Source organism: Physeter macrocephalus, chromosome 21, assembly GCF_002837175.3.
Source record: "Physeter macrocephalus isolate SW-GA chromosome 21, ASM283717v5, whole genome shotgun sequence".
NCBI classification, from domain to species: domain Eukaryota; kingdom Metazoa; phylum Chordata; class Mammalia; order Artiodactyla; family Physeteridae; genus Physeter; species Physeter macrocephalus.
Genome location: NC_041234.1, coordinates 49,151,274 through 49,162,443, shown reverse-complemented (window position 1 = coordinate 49,162,443; position 11,170 = coordinate 49,151,274). Strand labels below are relative to the sequence as shown.

The 11,170-nt window shown below is 53.0% G+C and overlaps 1 protein-coding gene across 1 annotated transcript; it reads left to right on the top strand.

Annotated features, from left to right (window-relative positions):
• The first annotated feature begins 1,303 nt into the window (after positions 1-1,303).
• CXCR3 (C-X-C motif chemokine receptor 3) lies at positions 1,304-8,711 on the top strand. Its single transcript, XM_007117861.3, has 3 exons — positions 1,304-1,476; positions 6,002-6,090; positions 7,502-8,711. Exons 1-3 carry the CDS (start codon positions 1,304-1,306, stop codon positions 8,614-8,616), a joined length of 1,377 nt encoding a protein of 458 aa, XP_007117923.1. The 3' UTR covers positions 8,617-8,711.
• Positions 8,712-11,170: the final 2,459 nt, after the last annotated feature.

Sequence of the window (11,170 nt, the reverse complement as noted above, 5' to 3'; positions counted from 1 at the left end):
AGGTAACGTTTTTACCTCATCTCCAGGCTATGTTCAAATTTCACCAATTGTCCCAGGTTTTTAGCTTAATTTTATTTTCCTTCTGGATTTTTTTTTTAATCACATAGCTAATACGTGAATCCAATCTCCTTGTAAAACATTACAAAGAAGGCCAAAGCCATCCTCTTTGAACACTATCCTCCGTCCCAGTCCCTCACCTTAAAAGGCATGATAGTATAATAGGTGAGAGCAGGAGATCTCTGCCACTTGCTGGCTGTGTGGCTTTGAGCAAGTTCCTTAAACTTTCTGTGTTTCTGCCATCTGATAATAGTAACGATGTCATAGTTACTACATAGTTGGGAGTATTAAATGAGTTCATCCCAGTAAAGCTCTTAGAATAGTGCCTGGCGCATAGTTAAGTAATCAATAGATGTCAGCTGTTCTTATTGTCCCATTTGACCTCACTCTGTGGGGATGACCCAAGGAAGTGCAAGAAGCAAATGCTGGGCCTGCCAATGGCTTCCACGAGGCAGCCCAGCCGAGCAGCGCAGGGGGACATCCTCCCCCTGTTAACTGAGGGAGTGATGGGGACTCAAGAATCCATCAAGGTTACATGCACCCCAATGTTCATAGCAGCATTGTTTCCAATAGCCAAGACATGGAAGCAGCCACCAACAGATGAATGGATAAAGAAGATGTGGTACATATATACAACGGAATATTACTCAGCCATAAAAAGGAATGAAATAATGCCATTTGCAGCAACATGGATGGACCTAGAGATGAACATATACTAAGTAAGTCAGACGGAGAAAGACAAATACCATATGATATCACTTATATATGGAATCTAAAATATGATACAAATGAACTTATTTACGAAACAGAAACAGACTCACAGACATAGAAAACAAACTTAGGTTCCCAAAGGGGAAAGGGGTGGGGGAGGGATAAATTTAGGAGTTTGGGATTAACAGATACACACTGCTATATATAAAATAGATAACAAGGTCCTACTGGTATAGCACAAGGAACTATATTCAATATGCTGTAATAAGCCATAATGGAAAAGAATATTTTAAAAAGAATATATATATCTATATATATATGTGAATCACTTTGCTGTGCACCAGAAACTAACACAACATTATAAATCAACTATACTTCAATTTAAAAAAAAAAAAAGAATTCATCAAGGTCAGGCTTCCATGATAGAGTTTTTGTGCGTTGCCAGTGTTGCCACCTGCACCTCTGGAGAGTCCGGACAGGCCCGAGAGCAGAGGTGGCGTCCCAGGGACCGGGGTGGGGGGGGGGATGGGAACAGATGCACACCAACTGCAGAGGTGGGGAATTTTCCAAGCCAGGTCTTCAGGAGCCTGTGGTGGGAGGGAGACTTCTGGAAGCACCACAGATCCTCCTGGAGGCGTCGCAAAAGGCGGATTTTTGCTTGGTCCTCCAGGTTCCCCGTCCTGGAGATTCTGACATTTCTTCTCCCTAGTACGTGGGGAGGAGCAGGGCAGAAGAATGGGGATGTGGTGAGGTCTACCAAAGCTCCCTCTAGGGCACAATCCCCGCCAGGTGAGCACCTGCCCTCACACAAGATGCCTGCTTGGGATGGCATGTAAGCAAAGTGTGGCTCCTGAAAGATCCAGTCCTTAGGCGGCAGCATGATTGAGGGGGTTGGGAGAGCACATCAGAAAGCAGCCTGGGTAGGAATGTTGTCACAAACCCTGCTGGCTGACTAGCCTAGGACAGGTCGCTTCACCTCTCTGAACCTCTGCTCCATTCTACAAAATGCTTACAGCAACCTCTGGCTCCCCGGGAGGCTTAAAGGTTTAAAGAAGATTGTGTGTACGAAAGCAAGGACTTGCCAAGTGGAAGCTATTATTATTTACTGGTTCCCAGGCACTGCTGCGGACAGGATGACAGGAAGGTCATTGTGTTTGGTGGCAGGGCTTGGGTCCTGAACTACTCTCCAGCCCACTCCATCCCCCTGCTTTCATGCATACCCTCTTTCCAACCAGACTGCCTGCTCCTGGGCTGACAAGTTCTTCCTCGCTGCCTGGCCTTGGCACCTGCTGGTCCCATGGCCTGACTTGCCTTGTCTCCCTTTGCCACCTGACAGATGGCAGCAACATCCTCCTTCCCTGGTCCCCAAAAGAATGAGCACCCCCATAGCTTGGGGGCTCAGTCCCATGGGCCTGGACTGCTGAAGCCCCAGCCCATGGCCCCAGCACTTGGAAAGGACTTGCCTCCCTGTAGGGCTCAGAGCTGCAGGGAAAAGGACAGAGGAGGGGGCAGTTCCCAGTCCCTGGGCCTCCCTGTGACTTAAGCTCTCCTTCTCTTGTGAAATCCTCAGCTGGCAGAAGGAAAGCGTAGAGTCCCAGCAGTGTCTGGGGCAGACGCACACCCCCTTCGTGGGGTTAGGACTCTTCATTTTGTGTAAGAAAGGCTCTGTCCCAGTCTGGACCACCACCTGAGACCCACGGAAAGCTTGGGCCTCGCTGAGCCTGCCTCCCTGACAGCTGGGGGCTAGCAGCCTAGTCCAAAGGACTTTGGGAGCAGGGCTCCCAGGGGCATTCGGAGAAGCTGTGAGAGAGGCTGTGAAACAGCAGACACTGAGAGGGTGGAGGAAGAGGAAGTGGCCCCCTTCCCTGGCTGGCCTGACAGACAGCTGTGGAGGCCCTCCTTCCTGTGAGGGACCGGGCCCAGGGCTCAGACCTTCAAGCCTCCCATCTCCCCAAACCACAGCCCAGAGGTGTGAAAGACAGAAAAAAAAACAGGGGGAGGGGTGGCAGAGAAGAGACAGGTGCACATTTCACACCTTGACCACAGGTGGGGCTCAGAGCAGCTTCACTCTGACTAACTTCCTTCTGAAGCTTCCCCACTGGTGTCTCGGGAGGCCAGAAGAAGAAGGGTGCAGCTACCAGAACTTAGGGTACAGGCTCCTGGCTAGGTGGGTCTTCCCCAGGGCTGGGCATGCTTGGAAGCTGGTCTGGGAGCTGCTTGGGATAGGAGAGGGCCGAGTTAGTGGGCCAGACAAGGTTCTTGGCTCGGCACCTTCTGAGGCATGTGAGCTGTGAAAGACAGCAGTGGCCAACTGCAGACCTGAACTTCTGTGGCCTTGGGAGGGGCTGGTCTGGAAAGTTACTAGAAGGGGAGGAAACTGCTGCTGGCTGGGTTCTTTACCCTGTGCCATATGTATCGTTTACAGTTCACAGAGCAGCCCTGACACAGGTGGACTAGCTTTATCCCTACTTTTCAAATGAGGGAACCAAGGCAGAGAGGTAAAATGATTCGCCTAAGGCGACACAGTGGGGACAGCCAGAGGATTCGGCCAGGACTGGCCAAACCCTCCCAAGCTAAGGCATGGGGCAGCCTTTCCGAAGGATCTGTCCTCCAGCCACGTCCACAGGGCAGCACACTCCATCCCAGGGCTCCCCTGACGTGGAAGGTCTCCCAGGGACTCTGGGTTTGTGGCCAGTATCCCTCACACTCAGCATTCTCAGATATGCTTCTACTAAGGGCTGAGCCCTGTGTGGAGACCTCACAGCCTTGGTCATCTCAGATCATCTTTTTTTTTTTTTTTTTTTTTTTTACAAATTTATTTATTTATTTATTTGTGGCCGCATTGGGTCTTTGTTGATGCGCGCGGGCTTTTCTCTAGTTGCGGCGAGCGGGGGCTACCCTTCGTTGTGGTGCGCGGGCTTCTCATTGCGGTGGCTTCTCTTGTTGCGGAGCACGGACTCTAGGCCCGCGGGCTTCAGTAGTTGCAGTGCGTGGGCTCAGTAGTTGTGGCGCACGGGCTTAGTTGCTCCACGGCATGTGGCATCTTCCTGGACCAGGGCTCGAACCACTGGTGGCTCAGTGGTTGAGAATCCGCCTGCCAATGCAGGGGATTCTCAACCACTGTGCCACCAGGGAAGCCCTCAGATCATCTTATAACACCCCCGCTGAGACCAGCTCACATACGGTTATGTCATAGGTCACACACCTCGAACGGGGTGGAGTCAGGGCTGGAGCCAGCCAAATTCAGCATTTTTCCCATTCTTCCCACTGCATCATGGCCACACAGGCAGTAGCGGTAACAGCCCGCCCCACAGCCCAGGCTGGCCTCTCAGGATATGGCCCAATGCAGAAAGGAAAGCTCTCTGCACCTTTCCAACACTCTTAGCTGACCTCCTCTCGTTTCTCCTTTCCAGCAACCCAGGAAGGTGGGGATCTTGGTCCCCATGTGGCAAATGAGGAGACTGGGACACAGGAAGGAGACCAGAGGTCCCTAAACTTAGAAATTTCACATGTATCTGGAGGACCCACACTGGGTTGTCAACTCCTGCTAACACAAGATGCTATTGTCACCAACATTTCATAAAGAGAAGATCCTTTTACTACCAAAAAGGGGATGAAGGCCATAACTGCAGAATACAAGAACCTCCTTTAAGTTGAACAAATAGAGCTTTTTGTTTTCCTCCTTTCTCTCACCTGTAGAAGCCCAGTGAATGGAAACTCTTCATGGACCAGCATCGGAAGCTGTGCTCCCGGCTCCCACCTGTCTTCCTCCACCTGCAGGCAAGTCACCTGCCAAGTCCTACCTATCCTAACTGCTGTGGCTTCTGGAATCCTCCCAGGCCCCTCCACTTGTGCTGCTCCTGACCTCCTCCAAGCCCTTAGTTCCCTCGGGCCTGGATCCTGCAGGTGACAAACTGCTTAGAGCAAGGATAGTCACATCTTCTGGCCACAGGAGGCGGGGAAGGACCTCGCTGCCTCACAACTGTGTGTTTTGTCCATTAAGTTTGAGCTGAATTCCAGACCCAAGCCCGGAGGCTCAGGTGACGCATTCTGGCTGAAAACTGGACCCCAATGCCGTAGCCTCTGTCTCAGTCTCCCTCTCTCTCTCTCTCTCTCTCTCTCTCTCTCTCTCTCTCTCTCTCTCTCTCTCTGCTTTTCACCTATGAGGAGAGAGAGAAACTGCTTGGGAGAGGCAAGGGGCTGCCTTTTCCCTCTGATAATGAGAGCAGGGCAATAGGGAGATCCCCATGTAGTCTTCCCCAGCCCTATTCCCCTTCTCTTCACTCCAGAAGCAACTGCTCTCGTGGATGTGTGGTGTGTCCATTCCCTACTTTAAACTTCTAGGACAAATAGCTGTATCCAAAACAACACGGTATTGTTTTGTGTGTGTGGTTTTTCGAATTTACCTAAGTGGTGTCAAACTATACACAGTATTCCCTAACTTGCCTCTTCCACCATTGGTCATTGGCTTTTCTAGATGCGTCCATGTTAAAATATATAGCTTTTAGTTCATTTGTTTTTAACTGTGTGAATATATCATTGTTTATGCATTAGAAAGCAACTGAAGGCAGTGTGAGGAGTGGTAAAAGGAGAGTCAGACAGCTGTGGGTTCAATCTTAGCACCTACCCTTGCTTGTTATGTCTGGCGAAGGCCTTTCCCCTTTCTGGATTAGACATGGGGATGCCGCCCACCCCCCGCCCCTACAAGGGAGTTGTGTGGTTGGAATGAGGCAGTGTCAGGGAAAACGCCTAAAGCAACACCCAGCACACAGCAAGTTCGTTACTAGCAGTTCCCTTTCCTTGCCCCTGTTGCTTAGCAGGGAGGGGCAATGGTAAAGGACTAGAATTAGTGTGATGGATTGCTTTCAAATATTTTCATTTTTAAGAAGGTTCATCTCCTTTATAGAGTTAACACGTTTAGCTATCCAGTCCACAATCGTGTGAGAGCAACTCCAGCCCAGGATGGATGAGCAGCAGTTCTTACCCCTGCCCTTGCAGCTGCCCTGCTTCTCCTTCAGACCTCTCCCCTCAAAGCACCTGCCCCTGCCCTTCCCTCGGCCCCAGGCTTTTCTGGTCCCAGGCTTGTGTTCAACTCCCAGAGCAGCTTCCCCGGGCCAGCGGGATGTTGGGGTAGGAACCCCGTGGCCTTGGGTCTAGGGAGTTCTGGTATAGATAACCCCTTGGAAGAGGCTGCTGCCGAGAACCGCGTGAAACCCTGACTTCCTCTGTGTAGCGGAGGTTCCCGACCACAAGCACCAAAGCAGAGGGGCAGGCAGCACACGGCCAGGCAGCCAGAGTACCAGCCCAGCCATGGTCCCCGAGGTAAGTGCCGCTGTCCAGCCAGGCCAGACCACGGCTCCAAGTGGAGAGCCTAGGACACTAGGGGAACGTCAGGGCTGGCCCACAAGCCGGGGCCACCAGAGGGTTGGGTGAATAGGTAGAGAATGCAGGGGTTGTGTAGAAGAAGCACTCTGGACCGGGAATTGGGAAACCACCTTGGCCACTGACTTGTGAATGACCACAGGCGAGACCCCTCCCCTTTCTGGCTTTGGTGCCTCATCTGCGAAACGCATGAGGTTGAGGCTCACCCCTCACGGTCCCCAAGGCTCCCTTCAGCTCTGACTTGGAACTTTGATCTTCCATGCCAGACTGAATTGGCCCCTGGGAGGCCCTCAGCTATGGCGTGGTTTGCAGGGGAAGGGGGTAAGGAATGTTTCTAATAGAGCTTGCTGGGCAAGTCCCCGGCGGGTGGCAGGCCTCAGTGTCGAGGAGGGGAAGGACAGGGGCAGAAAGCATGTGTTGGGGGGGCTGCAGTGATTTGTAGAGGGGCCCCACGGGGTGGGGGGCAGGCAGTTGGAGTCCCCAGACAAGGGCTGAGGAGGGAAGAGGAGGGCCAGTGACTGGGAGAGGGGACTGCGGATAGGCGCCAGGGGACGAAGGTGGTGGAACTAGCCGTGGCCAGGACACTGAGGACCGTAAGCCATGAAGGAAGGGCAAGGAGAGAGGAGAGGGGGCCGGGTGGGCTCTGGGCACAAGATGGAAGCGCTCCCTCTGGTCCACAGTCCCTGGACCGATGGGATGACCCAGAAGGGAGAGAGAGAGAAGCAGCCTTCGAGGAGGGAAGTTACCAGCCCAGCACCCAGGCCAGACATCTGGAGCTCAGAGGGCGTGGTTTCAGAAGAAATTCAGGACAGTTACAGGGTACAGCCCAGGCCTCCGGGCCTGCCTTACAGAGGAGTTGCTTCGAGAAAGGCTCCTCAGACTAAATCTTGAAGGAGTGATGTTTTTTAATTGAAGTATAGTTGATTTACAATGTTTCAGGTGTACAGCAAAGTGATTCAGTTATGCTTACGTATATATCTATTCTTTTTCAGATTCTTTTCCATTATAGATAACCTACAAGATATTGAATATAGTTCCCTGTGCCATACAGTAGGCCCTTGCTGTTTATCTATTTTACATGTCGTAGTGTGTATCTGTTAATCTCAAATTCCTAATCGAAGGAGTGACTTTTAACTTTAAATTTTATTTATTTATTTATTTATTTGTAACATCTTTATTGGAGTAGAATTGCTTTACAATGGTGTGTTAGTTTCTGCTTTACAACAAAGTGAATCAGTTATACACATACATATATCCCCATATCTCTTCCCTCTTGCGTCTCCCTCCCACCCTCCCTATCCCACCCCTCTAGGTGGCCACAAACCACTGAGCTGATCTAAGCCCTTCACAGGCTCTGTGCCCTCCCTCCCTCCACAGATGAGTGAACGCCAAGAGTTCCAAGCCTCGGAGCTTGACTTCCTCCTGGAAAACTCTTCCTATGACTACGGAGAAAACGAGAGTCACTCTTGCTGCCCCTCCCCACCCTGCCCGCAGGACTTCAGCCTCAACTTCGACCGGGCCTTCCTGCCCGTCCTCTACAGCCTCCTCTTCGTGCTGGGGCTGCTGGGCAATGGCGCCGTGGCGGCCGTGCTGCTGAGCCAGCGGGCGGCCCTCAGCAGCACCGACACCTTCTTGCTGCACTTGGCCGTGGCTGACGCACTGCTGGTGCTGACGCTCCCGCTCTGGGCGGTGGACGCAGCCGTCGAGTGGGTCTTCGGCTCCGGCCTCTGCAAAGTGGCGGGTGCCCTCTTCAACATCAACTTCTACGCGGGGGCCCTCCTGCTGGCCTGCATCAGCTTCGATCGGTATCTGAGCATCGTGCATGCCACCCAGCTCTACCGCCGGGGGCCCCCGACCCGCGTGGCCCTCACCTGTGTGGCGGTCTGGGGGCTCTGTCTGCTCTTTGCGCTCCCGGACTTCATCTTCCTGTCTGCCCACCACGACAAGCGCCTCAACGCCACCCACTGCCAGTACAGCTTCCCGCAGGTGGGCCGCACGGCCCTGCGCGTTCTGCAGCTGGTCGCCGGTTTCCTGCTGCCCCTGCTGGTCATGGCCTATTGCTATGCCCGCATCCTGGCTGTGCTGCTGGTCTCCAGGGGCCAGCGGCGGCTCAGAGCCATGAGGCTGGTGGTGGTGGTGGTGGTGGCCTTTGCCCTCTGCTGGACCCCCTACCACCTGGTGGTGCTGGTGGACACCCTCATGGACCTGGGGGCCGTGGCCCGCAACTGTGGCCGAGAAAGCAGTGTGGACGTGGCCAAGTCGGTCACGTCGGGCATGGGCTACATGCACTGCTGCCTCAACCCTCTGCTCTATGCCTTTGTGGGTGTCAAGTTCCGAGAGCGGATGTGGATGCTACTTATGCGCCTGGGCTGCCCCGACCAGAGGGGCCACCAGCGGCAGCCTCCAGCTTCCCGCCGGGATTCATCCTGGTCTGAGACCACAGAGGCCTCCTACTCAGGCTTGTGAGGCTGGGATGGGGGATCCCCTTCTCCCACGCAGCCCGACTCCCCCCACATTCCAGACTCCTCCCTCGCTCGCTCCCCAGACACACACTCCTTTGAGTCCCCTCCTGGCTCTGGGGGCTGCGCCATCACTGCTCCCTAGCTGCGCAGCCCCCATCCCGCCGCTTCAGAGGTGGCTGCCTTCAGGCCCTTCTTACCTTGGCCGCTCGGAACCCCACCACCCTTCTAATTCAGTAACTAGGCCTCAGCCTTCCCCGTATGCAGGGAGCATGAGGCAAACAGCATAATGGCAGCTGCCTTGGTCGGACCTCCTGTTCCGCAGTGACTCTGGCTGTGGTTCCCGAGACCTCTGTGTTTGCTCACTTTGATTTTTATGTCTAAAACTCTGCTTCAAACTTTTCAATAAACAAGCTAATCAGGACCAGGGTGTGTCAGTGCATCATTGCAGCCAGCCCTGCCCAGGCTCTGGGGATGCACTTCCTGCTTCTCCTTGTCTGGCCCCGGGTCTGTGCCAAACAATGCTGCCTCTGTCTCTGTCTCCCCTCCTCTCTGCCCTCCCGGGCGCACCTGTCACTCACAGGGAAGCACCCAGGGACATGGGTGCAGGGTAAACAGTTAGCCAACCCGCTGGCTAGACACTGTCTAGGTGTAATTTGGGGAAGGGGCCTTCAGACATAAATATGACATAGTCCCTGCACTCCAGAAGCTAAGGCCAGCAAGGAAAATGTATAGGTGACAATACCAAGCAGTCTATGCCACGAGGCAAATGTGCAGCACATGTTCAGAGCACTGTGGCTGGAGCCATTTGGGAAGCCTTCTTGAAGACAGAGAAACGAGTAAGAACTTAAGGGGCAAGTAGTATCTCCAAGGGCAAAGAGAAGGAAAGATGGTATTTCCAGGCAGATGGGAGGGCAGCAGCAAAGGCGGGAAGGCTGGAAACAGCAATGCTTATTGGAGGAATGATAAGTGGTCCCAACTGGCTAGAATTAAGGGTTCAGGTAGAGAGAGGGTGGAAAAGACTGAAAGTTAGTTTGGCATCAGGTGAGGGTATCATAGGTTACAAGGCTGTAGTGGTTATTCATGTTAGAGGTGACACAGGCTCTTACTAAGGAGATAGAAGTGGGACTGGAAAAAAAGATCAGACGACTTGGCAGTCATTAGCACATAGGCCACCTGGAGGCATGTGTGGGCTGCAGGGAGCATCTTCCCATGGCTATAGCTGGGGTGGAAGTGAGTGGGGGAAGTGACCAGGGCTACTGAGGTAAGGCAAGAGGGCTGGACCCTCCCTTTGCAGGGGTGGAACCACTGCACTGTCAGTTCTCCCTAATGAAATCACCAATGTGCCATGATCCAGTTTCACAGGCGAGCTGGGCTTTGCTAAGATTGCAGATGTGGCTGGAGGTGGGACTGGAGAAGACGGACCCAAGGATTTAGCTGGGGGAGCGCATACCACACTGTGCACATACCCGATCCCATCTAGACTTGTGCTTAGGCTTCAGTTTGTGGCCACTGAAAGAACACTCTCAGCATCTGCAAAATGAAGGAAGGATGGAAGGCAGATGACAGAATAACACATCCTGCCTATAAAAAAGTATCAGTGATGCTAGACTAGTAAAGATGTTTGTGGCAGGCTGAATAACAAGTCCCCAAATGTCCACACTCTAATCCCTAGAACTTGTGAATATGTTAATGTTACCTCACGTGGCAAAAGGGAATTGAGGTTGCTAATCAGCTGACTTTAAAATAAGATTTTCCTGGATTACCTGGGTGAGCCCAGTGTTATCACAAGGGTCCTTAAAAGTGAAAGAGAGAGGGCTTCCCTGGTGGTGCAGTGGTTGAGAGTCTGCCTGCCGATGCAGGGGACGCAGGTTCGTGCCCCGGTCTGGGAGGATCCCGCGTGCCGTGGAGCGGCTGTGCATACCGCAAAAAAAAAAAAAAAAAGTGAAAGAGAGAGGCAGAAGGGGAGAGAGTCAGAGAAAGAGATGTCACTGGCTTTGAAGATGGAGGAAGGGGGCCACAAACCAAGGAATGCAAGCAGCCCCTAGAAGCTGGAAAGAGAAGGAAATTGATTCCCCAGCCCAGGGCCTCCAGAGAGGAATGCGGCCCTGCCCACTCCTTGATTTTAGACTTATGCGGTATGCGCCACACTTCTGACCTCCCGAGCTGTAAGATAATACATTTGTGTTGTTTTAAGTCACTAAACTCATGGTAATCTGCTTTGGCAGACTGTTTTGGCAGAAATAGAAAACAAATACAACGTTGATTCCAGTCTACATCCCAGACAGCTCCCAAAAGTGGGGAGGTTGTTGAAGTGCTTATGGGCAGTCAAAAACTCCAAGAGAAACCCTAAACGGAGGCTGTTCTTCCAGACACATCCTGGAGAGCTTGAGAGGTCCGGGGTCTTAGACAAAGACGCAAGGGTTGGGGCTTCCCTGGTGGCGCAGTGGTTGGGAGTCTGCCTGCCAATGCAGCGAACATGGGTTCGTGCCCCCGTCCGGGAAGATCCCACATGCCGCGGAGCGGCTGGGCCCGTGAGCCATGGCCGCTGAGCCTGCGCG